Source organism: Rhipicephalus microplus, chromosome 10, assembly GCF_043290135.1.
Source record: "Rhipicephalus microplus isolate Deutch F79 chromosome 10, USDA_Rmic, whole genome shotgun sequence".
Lineage (NCBI taxonomy): Eukaryota > Metazoa > Arthropoda > Arachnida > Ixodida > Ixodidae > Rhipicephalus > Rhipicephalus microplus.
This window is the reverse complement of record NC_134709.1, coordinates 45,494,217-45,514,373: the sequence shown is the minus strand read 5'-3', so window position 1 is coordinate 45,514,373 and position 20,157 is coordinate 45,494,217. Positions and strand designations below refer to the sequence as shown.

The window sequence follows — 20,157 nt, the reverse complement described above, 5'->3', positions numbered from 1 at the left end:
AGTTTTGAAGAAGGCGTAGAAGAGGCCTTCGCCAAATTCGCTCGTTAGAGCAAAAAGTGCTGGCTGTCGCCTTCAAGGAAAGGAGGTAGACCGCGATAAGATTTTTTTCAAAATATAAATTGTTATGCCCTACTCGCAGTGTACTATTGTTCTTCACTTTCGTTCGAACTTTCGTTAATTCGAACTGAGGCGGCTTCCCCTTGCGGTTCGAATTAACAAGCTTTTTACTGTAGTGCATTTTCTCATACAGGCAGGGTTGAGTAGCTTGCTTATAGTCAGAAACTTGATGCCTGGTAAATTTTGTCAGGAATTCAGACAGCGCTAATCAGCCACCAGTGATGCTTTAGTTAATGATAGAAACCTTGAACTCTTGATAGGTGTACTTACATTGGCCGAGAATAGCTAATGGTTAGAGCTGATACCAGCTAGCACGACTCTTTCACAGCAGAAAGACAGGCACGCCATTACTCTGTGGGTGAAGCTTACATTGTTTTTTCCAGATTGTAATCACATACACTGTCAAACCACAGCAAATGAAACAGCTTATCAACTTTACCTGGTATTCCACAACCACAGCCACGTCGGTGTAGTCGTGCTTCTCCGAGATGCGGGGATCCATGGTCATCACGGCACCGGACAGCGCCTGTATTTCAGACTGGATGCCGTATGTGGCTAGAAGCGACCTGATCCGGAGCCGATACTTAGCCAGAGCTTGCCTGGCGACCTCCATGTGTGCCTCGTGTCCCTCGATGACGAGCCGACAGTCCGGTTTCACATCGCCCACGGGCCCCACGCTGTCCAGGACCATGCCGCCCAGCTCGCGGTAAAGTTTACCGAGCGCATGGCGGGACAGGTATGTGTCCTTCTCACAGTGCTTCTGCATGAAGTCTGGGTAGGCAGCGGGCTTCTCGCTCATGGACAGAGACACGGGTCGTCCGAGTTTGGCGAAGTCGACGGCACGCGACACTTTATGAGCCAGCGTCCGGCACATGTTCGAATAGACCCCTTCGCGCAGCCAGTCAGCCCACGCAAGGTGTGCATTGCTGATGAGGCCTATAACGTCGTGTTCTATGTACTTGCATAGAAAGTCGACCATGTCTTCCACCTGCAAAAGAAGCACTGGACATAACTGAAAGGTGCCCCACACTCCTTGATCATCGTCGGAAAATCCTGCCACTTGGTGGCCCAGGTTCCTTCAAACTTTATAGCGCAGCACGCAACATGCAATTCACAATTCATTCTCACAGCTAGAAAACGCTCCCTTTTTCAACAAATGATGCCACATACCGAAAATCAACTGCAAAACATGCCCCAAAAAAGAAACAGCCATTGACTGATTTGAACACTGTGGGCGACACGGTTACCGCAAAATGTTCCAACTCTGTGCCCGTGCCACGGCACATTGAGACACAGGCCTATGAGCCACATGCAATTTTCGTGCACGTGTTCAAACAACTAGAAATGAAAATGCTCCAGATCATGATGAATGTAGCTTCTTGCTCCCTTGTCACTCAACCGTGCAGTTTTCAGTGCATTTGCCAAGACAACAAAGCAGTTACAGCTTGGAAAAAGTCACTAACTAGTACCTTGTCAGGCCATAAAAATTTCTTCGTCAGTCAATTCATGAGGCAACAAACTGCCACACTGAGGTCAACTTGGTATGTAACATGTGACTGGGGGCCCCTTAAATTGGAGATTATTTATAAGCCTGTTCGATCAGACAGCCTGATGAATTGAGCATGCGATGAATTCTAGGCTCATAGAAATAGCGAAGGCCACATGCTGGCCGAAACGTAGGAATTAATAAAAGGTCTCGTACGTTCATCCGCTCAAGCCAATTTCTATTAACCGTATTTTTGCGCGTATAACCCGCCCCTGCATATAATCCTCACCCCCACTTTCAGCTCACCGAGAAAGAAAATAAAAATTCTCGCGTGTTGCCCGCACATTTGATATACAGGAAAGGCTGTACAAAAGCTACTGCTCAAGCAATATAGCACATATGTAGACAGAAAAAGCTCTATTTAGCAAGCAGAATACGCTGTCTGCAAGGCCAGTCACAATTCACTCACTGTCGCTGCTCTCGCTAGAGCTATCACTTGAGCCGCAGTCCTCACTATTATGCACAAGGTCATCTTCGGTTCCATCCATGTTGTTTGTGTGTGATGCAGCATTTCTTGAAACTTTTTCGCACCATCTCACCTGGAATGGCCTTCCATGCCTCGACAATCCACTTGAAGAATAGGGCAATATCAGGCCTTCCGACTCCTCCTGTCGGCGTCAAGTCGTAGCAGCCTTCGGCCATCCACTCGGGGTAATAGCGCTTGACATGCTGCACTTTGAAGGGATTGTTAAGCGACACATCTAGAGGCTGCAACATTGACATCATTCCACCGGGTATAACAACTAATTCGGTGCCGTTGCAGGAAAGGCGGTCCTTCACTTCCTCAGTTGTGTGGCCGCGGAACGAGTCAAAAACGAGCATGGACCTCTTTGCGAGCATCACAACGAGCCTCTTCTCCCATACCGTCTTGATCCAGTCTACAAACAAGTCACTGTTCATCCACGCGTTCTGGTGTGCCACACCACCACACCGGCAGGCAAATGAATCTTTGGGAGTTTCCCTTTTCAAGATGACGTACGGTCGCAGTTGCGTGCCGTCGGCGAGGGCACAAAGCAAGACTGTGATGCACAGTTTAGTGTTCCCGCCGGTCAGTACGCTCACCGAACTGCTGCCTGTCTTCTCAATCGTTGTGTCCAACGGCATTTCAAAATAAACAGGAGTTTCATCCGCATTGTCGATTTGCGAGAAAATGTAATTGTGCTGCTTTCGCAGGCCAATTACATATCTCTGGTACTTGGGCAGCTTCTCCTCATAAGAAGCCGGCAAGCGTTGACATATTGTAGTCCGCCGCCTGATCCGAGAGCCTATGCCGCTTGATAAAGTGGTGCAGCCATCCGCGGCTCGCACGGAACTCGTGAGGTAGGCCTAGCTCCCTCGAAAGTCGCCGCGCTTCCACTTGGGCCGTCTCAGTCGATACAGCGTGACCCCTGCTTCTCACATCTTCGATGAACTTTACTAGCTCCGCCTCCAGCTCAGGGTAGGCACCGGTCTTGGGGCCACGAAACGACCTACAGTCAGGGTGCGCGGCTTGTAGGCTCTCTTCTTTCTCCACAGTCGCACGCAGGACTCGTCCACATCGTGCCGTCTTCCCGCTTTGCGATTTCTGAATTCCTCGGCGACTGCTTTTACTGTGCCGTGAAGGAGTGCCGCCGTACGCTACATGGTGACAGAACAGATCAACTTAGGCTTCCACGACTTACCACTACCCCTTCTAGTACACTGTAACAGCACCCTGGAAACAACAGAACCGAAATGCATGCCTGCTACCGCGTCAAAAAGTAGTACATAAATTTACTGATAATATCTCTATCTCTCTCGCGAACGTCCAAAAAATATACTTGTGGTGTGACAGTGAGATTTTACACTGAACAATCGAATTGTCTCTCCCCAAATGTTTTTCTAAACGCTTCAACGATGCAAGCAAGTGAAACCAAAATCTGCCGCAAGCTGCCATGCTACTTGCGGAGCAACACGAATTTGCGGAAACCGCCTCCTTAGCCTTCGCTACACTGTTAAGGGGCTTCACAGCACAACAGGAATTGCTGTGAAGCAGCACTATAGGAAAAAACCCCGTGTGTTATCCGCACCTCTACTTTGCCACTGAAATTTTTGGGTTTTTGGTGCGGGTTATACTCGCGAAAATACGGTATCACTGGATCCACAAAAAAACACTTGCTTGATATATATATATATATATATATATATATATATATATATATATATATATATATATATATATATATATATATATATATATATATATATATATATATATATATATATATATATATATATATATATATATATATATATGTTGCAATGTTAAAAATGTGATTAAAACACTGCATCCAACATGAACAGCAACTCAAGAGTAGAGATGAGCTAATAACAGTTTTCATTTTGAACCCAATAAGACTAAACATTTATTTTAAAAACATATGTTCCAGTCATTGAAGCACCAGAGCCGACATGAGAACCATAACGAAAATAAGATACCCTCGCCGCGCCGTTTTTTTTTTATTCGATAGGAATCACATGGACACTCGAGTTTTTGCCGTCGCCGCCATGTCCCGCAGAAACTCCAAGTTGGTAACATGCCCTGCACATCGCATGTTCCAACCGCCGGTGAAAACGCAAGTGGGGGCGACGAGCGCTACTCAAGCAGGGATTAAAGGGGTACTGACACAAAACTTTTCACTTATCGCTTTTTTTTTTTTATCAAATGATAGGCCAAGCACCTGAGAGTATAGAAAACATACTGGTAAGCATGAGTGTGCCCTGAAAAATTTATTACAGTATGCCTTTAAAAGCTAGTTTCTGTTCCTACTGAACCCTGACATCATGACATGGTATGAGTAGCGCCACCAGACAGTAGTACGTGTACGCGCAAATTTTTGTGGTACCGTCGTCTGCACCACACGTGTGGCTACTGTTGCGGCAGGATCTATGGCTCAACGTTGGGATGGCATCACTTTGGTGCTGGACACATGGTGCGAATTGGGGAGGACCACTGGTGGGCGCCCGTCACAGGTTTGTCTATTGCCGTTCCGATACCCCCAATCGCCCTGGTATTTGAAGATATCACCATTGCCAGTGGCATGAAACACATTGGATAAACTGTTTGACTTGACATAACTTATGATTGAATAAAATGATGCTTGCAGTGTGCCATTTCTGCAAGGCAATGTCTGTTTCCGAACCACCAATGAGATATCGAGCCGTGATCGAAGGCCATTCCGCAGGTAAACGAACATTGGCACCAGCAGTCTCTGTGAACTGGCCCGCTTCGTTCCTACCTTTGCTCTTTACATTGAGGCCATCGAGAAAACCATTTGCATGCATAAAAGGGTCATATAAGTTTACAAGTTTTTATCGCGTTGGCAAAAAGAATCTCTCGACAATGAACTCTCGTAGGAAAGCGAGCGGTGCTACTGAGAATGTAGGCCTTGCTAAGCCTACGCTCGGAGTCGAGAATGAATGTGGGCTGTGGCGATGTTTGTCACTCGTAGAGGCATAGCTTTGTAGACTGTCATTAGACAACAAAGCATGACTGTGCGAGGTTGCTTATTTTGTGCTTGATAAAGAGGACACAATGTCTTCCAAGCGTGCAAGCTGAGGACATGTTATACACTCCAACCTCATTATAACAAACTTGCATCTTACATGAAAATAAGTTCGTTATATCCGAAACTTTGTTATAAAGATTTATTGGTAACACTAAATTTATTGTGAATTTTTTTTAATTTACTTCATTATAACCAATATTTTGTTATATCTGGATTCGTTATATTGAGGTTTGAGTGTATGTGGGCGAAGACCTGAGCGCTGATGGCTTGTTCTCCCCATGAGTATGAATCGCCGTACGCCGCGTGGGGCATCGCACATCGAATTGGATGCTGAATCGCACCACGTGTCCACAGCTTTTTAAGGGGGGAGGTGGCATTGAAAAGAAACATTATTTGTTGATCTACAGCAATGAAATTAGGCATGCATACTCATAAGTGTCTCGAATAGGGAAATATGCAGTTTCATCATGATACCTTCAGTAGTTTTCAAGTTACATAATGCTACATGGTCCAAATACATGGTCTGCTCGTGGAAAGCCTAGCGCTGTAACAAAACATGCCAGGAAGCTGCAAATGGTGTTGATCTTTACTCAAAAGAAAGCTACAGGGTATGGCACTCTCAGAATTTTTTAATAAGTTCTCTTTTTTTTTTTTATTAGAGATCATTATGGCGGTCGACACACAGGGTCAGAAACAGTGGCACAGACAAATCATCGTCTAGAAAAAAAAAACAGGGCCATAAAACAGAAATTGAGGATTGCTGTACCCACAAGCAGTGTTCAGGGTTTCGGGAAAAAAACGGAATCAAAATCCGTCCAGTCATTCCCGTGCTACTCTTTCCACGAGGAATGCACAATGTCTAAAACACACTTGTGAGAAAAAGCCTGTCGAAGTTTTCGACAGGCTTTGTTCGATGAACTTTTGTATTTCTCGTTGGATATTGATGAAAATTGGCACATACACTAAGAAGGGCCTCGCAGTGCTTCCATAAAAATTTTGAAGCGATACCACAAATACATTACGAGAGACATATTATTCCTTCATTGAACCATGTGGAGGGGCTGAGCATAATGTCAAAAAAACAGTATTGAGAAAGCTGCGTTTAAAGCTTCAACTTTTCTTTATTTCTCTAAGACACCTAAAAATTGTGATCTCAGGTTTGTCTTGTGATATTTGACTTCTTTTCATGATTTATTTCTATTAATGATTTACAAAGAACAAGTATGGATTTCAAACCAAGTTCTTTGTATGAAGGAGTGGTGTGGTATGACAGAAAAGATTGTAATTGAATAAAATCATATACTACTGAAATGATTACACAAATTTTTTGTGCTGAAGTTGTAGTTAGCATAATTAGGTACTTGATTACAAATATTCACTGAACTTTTTTTTATTTGGAGACAGGTTTATTGCATCAGAAAAATGGATCACCACTGAACTTTTTTTTATTTGGAGACAGGTTTATTGCATCAGAAAAATGGATCACACCATGACGGCCTATGCCTTCTTTCCAAATAACAAAGTTATGGGCAGAAGACTGCTGGCACAGGAATATTTAGCAGTATAATTAATGACGCGAAACAGGCATATAAAAATTCGTGCCTCTGATTCATACATGCCATTTTTCAGCTTTAGCCGTGAAACGCATCATCATACAGCCGGTTGTGGAAACTCTTACCTACAGCAATTCATTAACCTCGGAACATTCATAGACCTTCGTGGCGATATCAAGCACGGCTCCAAGCACGTCTGAATCGCATCACAAAAGCTTATCGACAGCACTCCATATGACCGTAGGGTGCGCGGCCGCGTGGACAGTGAAGCCGGCGCGTAATGCACTCGCCGGCGCGTAATGCACTCGCCGGCGGCGTTCCGCGACGATGCGCGAAATGTGTAACTACGATGACAAAAAATCGGCGTGCACTGCACTTAGCATTGCATTTTCGAATGACGACGCGCGAAACTGCTAGCCGCTGTTCCAAGCAATCCTTGGCAGTGAAGGGGGGGGGGGGGTGACGAGCTTGACTGTGTTGTCCGCTGCCGATGCGTAAAATGCCCGTACGTGATTCAGAGGAGCTAACAAGTGGTGTGCTACATTCCTTGCAAAGAAGCACGTCGCCAAGAGTGCGCTTGCGCGTCGTTCCTGCCCGCAGTCTCGCTGTCAGCGGAGTTAGGGCTAAAGACGACTCCGATGACGCGTGGCGCTCGTAGACCGCGCGGCCGCTCGTGCACCAGTGCAGATGGTGGGAAAGCTTTCGCAGCATGAATTTTAGCATCCTCTTCCACACCCTACTCCAGTACTAACGGGTACGAATGTGCTCGAAACATGCTGCCAGCTCCCTGCCGCTACGCCACTGGCTACACATGGCGTCACGTGACCAGTACGGAGCCTTGGCATGCTCCCAGAGTTTTTTTCATCCATGGTTGGAAGACACGCGTACATGTGTGCTGTGCGAGGTCTGTGTAAAGCCGTGGTGTGTGAGCACATCACGAGTGCTTTAAGTTGCCGTCAAGTGACCATGGCACCGTCAGTGCCCACACAGAAGTGTCGGACATTGGAGCAGAAAGTTCAACTGACAAGTGAGGGGAAAGAAGGAGGCTGGCAGAAGTCTGAAACCGCAAGACAATTTGGAACTCCGCTGTCAACATTATCAACTTTTCTGAAGAATAAAGATGCCGTACTGGACGGCTTCGAGAAAAGTTTCTGAGCCAAATGAAAGCGCAACTGATTCTATGAATCCTGATAGAAAGAGCGCTTCTTAAATGGCTGAAAAATGCTAGAAGTGCAAACCTTCCTGTAAATGCACCTGCACTGACCGCAAAAGCCAAAGCCCTAGCCACCCAAATGGGCAGCAGCAACAGCTGGCTTGAACATTTCAAGAAACAGCACTGTGTGTCTTCAAAATCGACCGTTGGTGAAAGCGCAGCCATAGACCACGACGTCACGGACGGATGGTGCAAGCATCGGCTGAGCGCCCTACTTCAGCAGTATCAAAATAGAGACATTTACAACTTGGACAAGGCTGCATTCTTTTACAAACTATTGCCGAAGCGCACGTACACTATACTGAGCAGAACCTCATCATAATGTAAACAAAGCAACAAACACATTACAGTGCTGTGCTAACGCGACGGGGGAAACAAACCTTTCTTTGCCGATACTCCCGTTATAATGAGGGTATACTGTCCTTGGTGCACATCTCTCCATGGAGCGACCACACTTTTCCGCTTACACCAACGTTTTGTGAAGTTGTGCGATTTTGGATCTGAAAGAGTTAGCTGTCAGCCTTACTTCGTTTTTGAACGGTGTAGCGACGTTCACGAAGGCAGCAGTCGTTTTCATAACTTCAATTTTTTATTTGGGCAAACCTGAGCTCGAAAAATGAAACGTCACTGTAAAAACGAAACACACGCTGTAGACTGGTAGCAGGAAACATAGAACGTCGGCCGTTGATAATCTACCAAGCTGTGAAACGTGTTGGCATGCCATCAAAGATTGCACCGTTATCGCTAGCGGCCCCACAAGTTCCAGAACAAACTAATTGCATGCATTGCACGTGTACTCTAAATGGAAGATTATCTAGACGGTTACCAGTCATTCGGGCATGGTTTGCGCAAGGCAGCGTTACACGCATAATAGAGCAGTAACAAAATAGGAAGAATGCCAGTGGCATTATTATTACAACATTACAATTTATTGCTATTAGGTTCATCACTTGGCCAGGGAAACGGATTTTTGTTCTTTCTGTTTTTATGGTTTGACGGTCTCCATAAAAGAGCGCATGCTGAGCTTGGCGGTTGCTCGGCAACCGCCAAGCTCAGCAGTCTTTTGCAACACTTTTGCAACAGTCTTTTGCAACACTAGCGAGTCTTTTGCAACACTAGTGCCATTTATCTTCTAACAGCTTCGCTGTTAGAAGATAAATTTGCATAATGAGGTGTGCACACAAACACCATGTCAAAGTTTGCACATTTTGTCCACATGGCACAAGATCCATGCACAATGTTCAGTTCCCGCATGGTGCAAGCACCATGCCTGAACTGAAATATGACGTGACTGAACTACATGGGATATGGTTGCGGCTGCGTTCTTTATGTATCCAACGCGTTTTGCTCATCGATAAAAAAATTTGGCTAAATTTGGCAACGCACACGCAAATTGTCATTTAGGCGCAGCAGGTCAGACTGGTGCAGGATGGCGCAGCACTTCCACCCCTGATTACTTAATCTTGCAAGTTTCTGGAGAAACCGATTTGCCAAACTATCCAAGAATGAGTGCCCTAATGTGAAATGCATGCAACTGAAGTTTAACAATGGCAGCCAACTGTTGTGTCGGGGTTGAAGTGGCTGCGACATCAACAAGACGAGCGAAGTGCCGCAGCACGCCAACGCTGCCGGCAGCAGCCACTCATGACTTCGAGTGAAAGAAACATTAGTCTCGAACACGTTCTCGTCGCCAACCGATTTATTTACAACTATGTACACATACGCCTCATATGCAGCCTAGCGGTGCATGTCACAATACATCTGTGACGTGCGAGGCGCCGGCTCGCAACTATAACCAAAAACGAAACTGAACGAAAATAGCCCACTACAACACCAACCTTTACAGGGCCCTCATTTTCCACAGCTTCATCACTATAGAAGTCCATCGGAGAATCATTCCTGTGAAAGATGAGTGGTTCATACCAGATGACCGAGTACTCATCTCCATCCAAGTCAGAACCTGCAAATAACATAGAAGGGGACTTACTACACTTAAACCTCAATATAATGAACACTCATATAATGAAATATCATTTATAACAAAGCAAATGAACAACAGTCATGCAATAAACAGTGTTGGGAATAAGCTTTATAACGAAATTCTGGGTATAACAAACTTACTTTTTTTTGTAAGATGCAGCTCTGTTATAATGAGGGCTGAGAGTAATATTCCTTCCCGTTATGCAAGCGAGCATGTTGCTGTCCATTAACCAAAGCCCTTGGAACACCCCTGATAAATTCAGATAACTGACCTTTTCTTTAGCTCGCCACGTGAACGATACTAAAGTGTTGCAGGAAAAAACACCCATACCATTCTAAGTCGCGACAAATTCGGTTGCAACAATTCCAATTGGTAACAAATTTTAAGCCACAACAAATGAAAGGCCACTCATCCTGTCATCGCATTCCTGCCTTTTTGTGCGTGTACTAATTTGCAAGCCAAATTATGCCTTTCAGTCAATATGCAAATGGTTGTGAGTGTTACTGAGCCCTGCATTTACTTGCTGGGGCAAGAAAACCGATTTCGGTGTTGGGAATGCCTTCCAGAATTTTGGAGTACGCACGGGCGTTTTATGACAAATACAGAAGAAGAAAATTTAGCTTTAACTTAGTTTATTGCTCCCTCACTTTACAAAATAATCTATACAGAAGCAGGAAGCCCACCAATTAAGCACAAAAAATAAAAGTAAGAATATGTACAGAAGTGGTGACACAAGATAGTGAGAGATATTGCACAAACAAGCTAGCTCATTACAGTAAAACCTCCTTAATATGTACATACATGCTGAGAACCTGCCGGGGACATGGCTAACTACACACTAAACGTAGTATGCGTCATGCGTCAACCACTAAGTACAAAAGCATGCGCAGGCTTCCCATTCAGCGGGGGAGGGATGGGTGAAGGTTCGTCGCAGCGCCCCCCCCTTCCTATCATGTCAATGCATGGGACTGGCTTTGCACCCCCCTTCCCCGTGCGCACGCCTATGGCCGGGTACCAATTCGCATTTCTTTACGTGCCCCATCACCACTAAAAAGAGAGAATAACTACAGTTCCACAGTAATTATTGCGTATAGTGCCCACCACGAAGTCATTTTTTTTTCTTTATGCCCACGTTCAGAAATGATTGGCATTCCCGGACAGCTCCTATGACACGCTATGGCAACACCGAAGAGCATTTCAAACTACTGCAATGTCCGGGATATGCATCCAGCGCAGCGACTGACATCGTGACTAAACGGACATAATCGGCTGTCCACGATAAATGTATACCGCGACATGCTACTTAGTAAAAAGTGACACAGTTTTTTTTTTCTTTAGACACGGTTCGGTCGCAAGGAGCCGATTGTCTACTGGCTAGTTGCGTGCAGCGCTTCGCCTATTTGGCTTGCATACCATGCGGAGCCATTTGAACCCACTCCGCTGCAGACCGTGCAGAGATGCGACTAGAAGCCTGTTAGGTTAACGCGACGATGAGAGCTTTCTGCAAGCGATGCTCTGCGGTCCTGGCAGTGGATGGAGGCGCGTTCGGGCTGTCGTCTCATGAAAGCGTGTACTACGCTTGCTATCTCGGTGTTTTCAATCCACACAGCTCAACTCCGCAACAGTGAGGTACTTTCATCTCTGCTAAGCGCTACACGCTCAACACAGTCCCGCACAACGATTCAGGTGGTAGCGATCGGTACTTCAGCGCTCACAGGCACTACGCCACACACGTTGGCTTTTTGTCGACAAGTCATACGGGCGCACTTTTTGGGAGTCACCCCGTTGCCTTTGTTCTTTGCCAATGGTTACCAGAAAGAGCACCACCGCAATCGCGTGCAAGTCAGAATAATTGATCGGCTGATTATATGCTTTTGCAACAGTGCAAGTGTACGCAAATGCAGCACTGCCAGTGTACAAGATGGCGACCGTCACGTAATATACCCTCGCAAGGTGTGGTGTCAACATTACTTTCGGTTCAACAATCCCCTTGCGGTGCAGCAATGGCGCAAATTAGACAAAAAAGAGCCTTTTGGAGCAGAATGGCACAGTAATTTCCAGTTAGCACAGGTTGGCACAATTGACGCAGGTTTCCCACCACTGTGAGTTCAGTAGCATGTCAGTAAATAAATATTCTAAGTACTCTGGCTTCTGAATTTATTGACAGAGTGAAAAATGCCCAGGGTTCCCCGAGACCAATATGCTCAAGGATAGAGGGCAAGTGATACGTTTAGGCAGCGGTTCTGTGCAAGAAATTTCTATTTAGCGAGCGTCTACTGCCCATTTGCGTACTGCTCACTGGTATAAATGCAATCTGTCATCAAGTAAAAGAGTGCAGAGTTACAAAAACCCATAACAGCACCGAATAAAAACTGCCTTTAACTATAGAACAGCTAGAAAGTATATTTACCCAACAGTGTAATGTTGCAGGGTAAGGAGGCATCGTTCAGCAGGAGTGCACCTGCCCCTACATACACTGATATCTATTATAACAAAGTAATACCTCCCATGAAGATACTTTGTTTGTCCAAAAATTTGTTATAAACATATGTAAGGAACCTTATAACAGGTACTCTTTATTTACTTCGTTATAACCAATAATTCATTATATTTGGGATCATTATATCAAGGTTTGAGTACATTGTATTTGTAGAGCCATGATGCTGCAACTCTTGGATCGTTGTTGCTCCAAATCTACTGCCTAGTGCCACTCCTTTAATGAAGTCATTCAATGGCAACCTGAAAGGCATTGCTGGGCTCCTTTAGGCAGTTTCCATTTGCCAAGAAATTAGTGTTCTAACACATGTCGACAGTAAATATCAAGAGATGCTGAGCCGGTGAGGCAAGAATTCTGTAGTCAAGGACTTATAAGAAAGTGAATGGAGCATGACCACCACATCAATATGCCTCCCTGCAGCCTCTGGCACCTCAGAAAGACCGAAAGATCTGTCGACCATTGACAAGAATCAGTCACCGAAGACAACGCACGGAATGAAAGCTGAACCGCACCACTTACCGGCCATCTCGTTGGGGTGAGGCCGTTTACCAATAGAAGGAAAGACAATGCAGTCACGGATGTGGTGCAGTGCCGGAACATCTACGGCTTCCAGCTTGCGGATGTCGCCAGCATGCACGCAGGGGTTCTTGGTCACAATCACAGGGCCTGCAAAGAGGTTGTAAAAGGAACGATCACTTTCTTGCATCTGTACTAAAACTGTGCGGGTAACAAAATTTTGCGTGCGAAGCTACTACAAAAAAAAAAAAAAACTTTTTCAGATGTTCAAGTAACTCTAGTGGTTTCTGAATATACAACTTGTGTAAATCAGGAAGAAAATTGTAGTAGTAAAAAAATCTGACCATGTGAATGTTGCAAAATTGGGTATGGTTTGATGATGCTTAATTGTTGTTTTGCCTTTATTATTCTTTATTATTCTTATTTGTTTAATGAAGGAGAAGCACTGCCTTAAACCAGTAGTGGGACGCTGTTGTTGGGTTGTGCCCCACTACTGGTTGAAGGTGCTGTTGTTTACATGCGATGGTTGAAGGTGCTATTGTTTACAGCGCATGTACTCTAGTCAAGCAAAGCGTCAAGTCAAGCAAACGCCAAGTAAATACACCCTTGACTGATTCTAAACGCGCGATCCAGTGCCTATGCATGCGCAGTGGGAGTGTCGACGGCACCGCCGACACCGGACTTTAGACTGGGTGCAGCTATAAAATGCTGCACATTTAAAAATAGATGAACAGTTATTTGGTGTCAGCATTGCTTAGAACAGCAAAATGTTCTATACTACAACACGGATCTACGCACAGTGCCTCATAGTCTGCCCACAACATGAGTCTCCATTTTCACCTTCGAGCGATGAGTTATGCTGGCAAACACATGACATCATCTGTACATGTGTCTGCCTTGGGCAGAGTAAACTAGTTAAGAACGAGAATACCACGCAAGTGTTGGCGATACAGAAGCCAACAGCATTGCCTACAAAGATGTAAACTAACTTCCACTATCCTTGCGTGGGAGTGAAAATAAAAATCGGGTTTCGCACACCTCCATTGCAATCAGTGCAACCGCAACCACGAAAGAGTGTTGCCCATCGGCGTTACCAGAGACCACACGATGCGCCAATGCTAGAAATTAGTAATCTATACAAAAAGGCAGCACAATCATTCCCAACATAATTTTGTAAGTCCGAGGAGGTGGCAGCACCTCCCAGTGAGCATATTGTCATTGCAGTACGAAATTTCAAACGGCGGGTAGAAGACGCCCCCGTACGGCGAAGAATGCAGAGGCCTATTTGTGTTTACTTATGCTATTTGGTACAACCAAAGTGGTGCCAGGAACACTTTACGCACGAAAGGAACAGACACCATTTCCTCAACCACCCCTCCAACTACTATGGAGGCTCAACAGATGTGGCAGACAAAGGTGCACACCATAGAGTTAATATAACAGACTCTAGGAAAAGCGGGGTTCATAAAGCTATATCTATACGAGCAGCGAGATTTTGGTGCATTGTCGTTGTTGCTAGTACAATAATTTACAGAAGCACTTACATATAGCACTTTAAAACACTCAAATTATTGCAATAGAAATCATATATAAGCATGTTCACGTATTATCAACAGACCGAATTTGTTTGATGTTTGTATTTGATGTTCACGTATTACAAATGGCCATTCTCAAGCAGCTCTGCGTAGACTGAGCTCATCAAGGTAATGGCCCTTGAAACGGCAAGCAATCGAAGTGTATACAAAAGTAACCTTAAAGCCAGCAAAACTGGATCACTCAAGAAAAGGCTGCCAGCAGAATAAATTTCCCTTCCTATGAGGATGCACTCTGCTGGCCTTTGTTTCTTCCGACTGTGGACATAGTTGCACACTACTGTTTTAAAAGATATTGTAGAACTACGTGAAGGTGCATTTGGGCTTAGATTTTTCATTTAGAAGCAGTATACTTCGATATACATACTCGATATACTTAGCAGTATGCTTAGGTGAACGACGCCATAACAGCCACTTTTTCAGAGGTTAGTATACTTTCAACAGTAAAATTCCAGTGCAAATAGAATCCAATGGCAAGAACTAATAGAAAAATGTTTGGAAGTTCGAATATTCACACATCCCTAATTTGTACTTTTCATAGTTTACCCTGAATGACAACGCCAGTACGAATATCACGCACTGAGATGCTCGCAAATTTTTTCTTGAAAACTCTTGGTGACCATTTACCAAGTGCAAGTATAAGAGGCTATCCGTCACAAAGCCGTACCTTTGAGCACAACGTACTCATCTTCGGGCGAGTAGCGTGCGAAGTCCCGCGAATACTGGACAAACACTTGTCCATACTGCAATGTGCCGGTCTCGTCCATGACGCCAAACATCGTGCGGCCATAGTCGGGAGGCACCGCAATGCTTGCCTTCTCTCGCAGCTGCTCTGCAGGACACGGGAGCAATAAGCGATAGTCAGAGGCGTGGCACCACGGTATTGCACTATGCATGAATGGCATAGGCACACTTCCTTATGGAAAGGCACGGCTTTTGTATCATAAAAAAAAGCAAAGAAAAAAACATTTTTTTTAAATCACATTTTCAGGGGTGAAACAGGACACAAGTGTTTGACAGCAGTCCTGGGAGCAGGCAAGAGTGCCTTTTGTAGCGGACTTGGAGCAGCCAGAAACAACGTTCAGAGCAGATATAGCTCCAACAGCACTTGTATTGATTGATTGATATGTAGGGTTTAACGTCCCAAAACCGCCATATGATTATGAGAGACGCCGTAGTGGAGGGCTCCGGTAATTTCGACCACCTGGGGTTCTTTAACGTGCACCCAAATCTGAGGACACAGGCCTACAACATTTCTGCCTCCATCGGAAATGCAGCCGCCGCAGCCGGGATTCGAACCCGCGACCTGCGGGTCAGTAGCCGAGTACCTTAGCCACTAGACAACCGCGGCGGGGCCCGACAGCACTTGTAAACAATATACAGTCGAATCTCATTCATTCGAACACGCTTAATTCGAACTCACGATGAGGCCCCGTCAAAGCTATGTGCATTCCAATGGGCGAAAATTCCCGGTAATTCGAAGGCCCAAGCACTTGTGACGATTAATTCGAACATACCGCGCTCCGAAAATGCTCTCAGCACCCCGACCAATCCTGCGGCGGCACCTGCGACACCTCAACGCTGCGCACGAAGGAAATGAAAAGGAAAGAAAAGGCTGCAGTGGAATGTTTGCTCTTTCTCAAATACCGATCTGCGATGCGCCCGTGTCACGCTTCTCCCTTTTCCGTCCCTGCCACGTAAAGACCCTTTTCTTTCCAACGCCGCGTGCGAAGAGAGAGAGAGCAAAAAAAGAAAGCTGTCACTGGGTCGAATGAATGTGTGGTTGAAGGAAAGGAAAAAGGCACTATCTTATACAGCCCTTGCCCCTTGGGGGAGCACGGCTCTGCACATTGAGGTGGGGGGGGGTCTCTCACGTGCCTGTGCCATGTTTCCCCTTTCCCGTCGCTGCCACATAATTATCCCTTCTCCTTTCAACGAAGCGCACGAATAGAGCAAAAAAAAAAATACTGCCGTCGAGTTGGCTTTTTTCTCAAATGCCGATCTGCTTCTCTCCGCGTGGAGACGCTCCTCCTTTCTCGTGACCTGCTAACCATGCTGCGGCCGCTACGCAGTCGTTGTTGTCGTTGTCTTTAGAAAGTGTCGGCGCTGGACATTTCCGCCCGCAACTTCTCTTGCCAGGAGAATGCTGAAGCCGACGTAGAAATGCTTTGCAAGCTGCGTGCGAAATGAATTGGCTCGCTGCAAGGCAAACGTGGGCAGACGCGCATCATCGATTACTTCGATTAATAACGAATGTCCTGTGATTTGTGAATAAATGCAAGCCTTCTGAAACTTCCCCTTCGTGTGTTAGCTCAATGCACATGCGCCACTGCATGGAGAGCCCACAGTTTATTTAGCTTCCGTTAATTCGAACTTCTTTAAGTTCGAACAAATTTTTGGGCTCCTGCAAGTTCAAATTATTGAGATTCGGCTATAGCTAGCTGCAGTGCTGCATTTTTCAAACCCTAAGCAAAATTGCGCAATGGCCTTATTGCAATAGCAAGTATATGAATAATCTCGAGAAGTTATTTGCCGTCGCCGTTGCCGTCGTGACCCGTATTAGATTCAAATTAATAGCATCCACCCGCACATCATAGCATGTTCTACCTGCGGGTAAAAGCACGTGAGCGGGGGTGATGTGATGAACGCGGCAGAAGCAGCAGGTCCATCTCTACTGCTCAGGGCGCATGCGATAACATCCCAATCGGGGGAGGCCTGCCTTCAAGCAAAGAAGAAACACCCCACTCATCTTGAACGAGCGTGAAAAGATGGGGGACAGTAGGGAGGTGCTCAACCAGAAACTGAACATTGCTTTTAAGGACGTCGCCGTGATCGCTGGTACGTGCGCTAGCTTGGCAGCAATCAGTCGGTTGCTCTCATACACTTTTATGTGCTGCACGCTCAATGCGAGGAGACCATAGTTCGGCGAACTCGCTTATAAGTCAACTCACTTGGACTCACTCAGATTCAAATCGAGTCGCAAGTCCGAATGAGTAATATTTTGGCTAATTTGAGTCCGAGAAAGTCCGGTTGAAGAAAGCTTTCATGAGTATGAGTCCGAGTGATTCCAGCTCGGGAAATTCAATGAGTGTGTCAGTTCCCCTTCTTTGCCGGCCTATGGAAGAGATTGCGAAAAGTGTTGCTCTGCCAGCCTCACTTCGTATGGTCTTAATATTTGTTGCTATCACGTTCATTGCTTACTCATAGCGGTAAAAACGCAACCACAAGTAAGGCTCCATTTACCGAGAGATAAACAAGGGTGGAGAATCCAAGTAAAAAATCCAATTGTTTTGGAGGCAGTCGTTCTATCTACGCAGCAGTTCCATTAAACAGATTTCTGTTCACCGAGAGTCTACTGTAATATCGTTGGTATCATTTCAGAAGACACTTTCTTAAAGCAACTTTTATAGCTTCCTGCTTCACTTGTCTCGCTGATTTCTCTGCAACTGCTGGGTCTTTTTCAGGTCAGTCTTTTGTCCTATACAGTCGAGCCCACATATAACGGCCCCACTTAAAACGAACTTCCGCTTAATACGAACAATATCCACGTGACCGTGAAAATATACATTGGTTCAGTGGCGCAAAATCGCACTTACAACGAACGTCTCCCAGCGCCACTGATTGGTTACAGCGAACGGGGTCGGCGCTCGGCAGACTGCCCCGGAAACCACTTTCGACCACCAATCAGGCATCGGCAAGGTGCCCATACATTCTTATTGTTAAGCGCCGACCCTGCCTCCGCGCCCCTCTATAGTTGCCACTCTCCCCGAACGCTTTTTGTTACGCACCCCACCGTGCTTTGTCCCCCCCGCTCCTCTGAGCACCGCGCATCGCCAGACGAGGCCCGTGTTTTCACACTGCCACTGGTCTTTCAAAAGATCGGTCATCCATCTCCTCCGTTTATGATCACTGGTACTGTCGTTGGCGCCGCCGGCCTGGAGTGACCAGACCATTTGCCAACACCATCGGCCACGGACTGTATCCGATCGTCTGCATCTAGTGCACACGCATACGCTACCCCACCGACTCTGATAATTTGCGATTCGTTTTGTGTTTAGGACCTGTTCTCGTTCACTTCGCACTCGGCTCAGCATGCCCTCTGCACGCGTGTGGTAGCGTGAAAACGGCTGTTAATTTGCGCGGAACGATTCGCAAAATATCGAAGTCTGTGAAGCCACGCAAACCCGCCGGCGCAACAAAATGATTTTTTTTACCGTGACTGCCGATTATTTGAACACCGCCGCGCGCGCCGATCCAGGCGGCCGTGCTTTGACTTCTGCGCATGGAGGCACTCTTTCCCAAGTTATCTACGTGCGAGTTGTGCGTTTCACGGACCTTTCAAGCAAGCTACCCGACCTACCTCCTTCCCGCGTGTTTTGGTTTTCAAGGTCGGCCTCCCGCCGTGTTCTCCCCTACCTTCACTCTATCGCAACTCCACCCTTCTCTCGCAAATCTGCTCTCCTCTCTTGAACACAACCCCTTCGCCCGTCTCCACCGCTCCGCGACGCCAGCCACGCTGGCTCGAGTTAGTTTTGTTTTCCGACTAGAAACTGGCCTAGAGCTGTTCCACGCGTTCTCGCACCTGTCTCGCGTGTGTGCGTCTTGCTCACTCTTGGTGTGTGTGTGTGTGTGTGTGATCAGGATGGAAGAGGGGAGGACTTGTATGCTTTTTCCTGCTGCTTAACAAAACATCGAAAGTGTGACCGCTTGGCTTGAGTGTAATCCGCGCGTTAGGTGCCAGGTTGCGGAGCGCTTGCTCATAGCCGTTGACCACCTGGCAGCCAACTTGCCGCTTCGGGCGTCCCGGTTTTTAGTTGTGGAGATGGTGAATATTTCGTGGGCAGCGGTGACGGCTACATGCGTGCAATACTGTTTTCGCGAGGCCGACTTCGTCGACGCCGGGCTTGATGCCTAGCCTGAAGCTTCCGAACAGGATCACTTCGGCGGCGACTTGTGACAGCGCGCCGTCGACTCCGACATCGGAGAGCGGGTGGAACATCTGTTGCGATTGTTTCATTACGGCCGGTGATGATGATGCCGACACCGTGGAACCGAGCACGGATTAGAGAATTGTGAATGAAGTACATGGCAAGAGCGATTTGGAGGAATCTAATTGCGAGAAGGACGAAACTTTGGAGCCAGTGCCTCATGCAGCATATGCCACGGGCCTCGGCGAGCAAGCACGCTGCTGTTTGAAATAAACTAGAGACCACCCTTATCGCTTCTGCTCTTTGAAACACGTGCATCACAGACATTTATGAGCAAAAAAGTTTGTGTTTTCACTTGCAACTTTTTAAAAAGCTGTGTTTCATTTACTACGAACTTCGGTATACAGCGAACGGATGCCACATCAGGCTCAGGTTCGTTATAAGCGAGCTCGACTTTATTTCTTGAAGTACAAAAAAAGGGGGGGGGGGGGGGGGCACAGATTTCTTACTCTTTCAGTATGGCCTTTTCAAAATTAGCTATTCGGTGAGTTGCAGAGAGCTTCGGTGCTCATTGCACAGTCACTTCATGAAACACTAGAGCTAAAGAAATTGTGTCGCAAATAAAAGAAATTAAAAATATGATGCCCTCAACCAGACAACTTACAACACATGGAATTTCGAACGAGT

The 20,157-nt window shown here is 46.2% G+C and overlaps 1 protein-coding gene across 3 annotated transcripts in view; it reads right to left on the bottom strand.

Moving 5' to 3' along the window:
* Window positions 1–20,157, bottom strand: part of LOC119181112 (uncharacterized) — a 90,537-nt gene that overhangs the window by 8,517 nt on the left and 61,863 nt on the right. For 2 of the 3 annotated variants that reach the window (XM_075875596.1, XM_037432293.2), the window contains exons 8-11: window positions 15,210–15,374; window positions 12,954–13,100; window positions 9,795–9,916; window positions 557–1,105 (exon numbers count right to left, since the gene is read on the bottom strand). In XM_075875596.1, the coding sequence (XP_075731711.1) occupies window positions 557–1,105; window positions 9,795–9,916; window positions 12,954–13,100; window positions 15,210–15,374 (983 nt within the window). The remainder of the gene's footprint in view (window positions 1–556; window positions 1,106–9,794; window positions 9,917–12,953; window positions 13,101–15,209; window positions 15,375–20,157) is intronic. The other variant, XM_075875597.1, reaches the window with a different exon arrangement.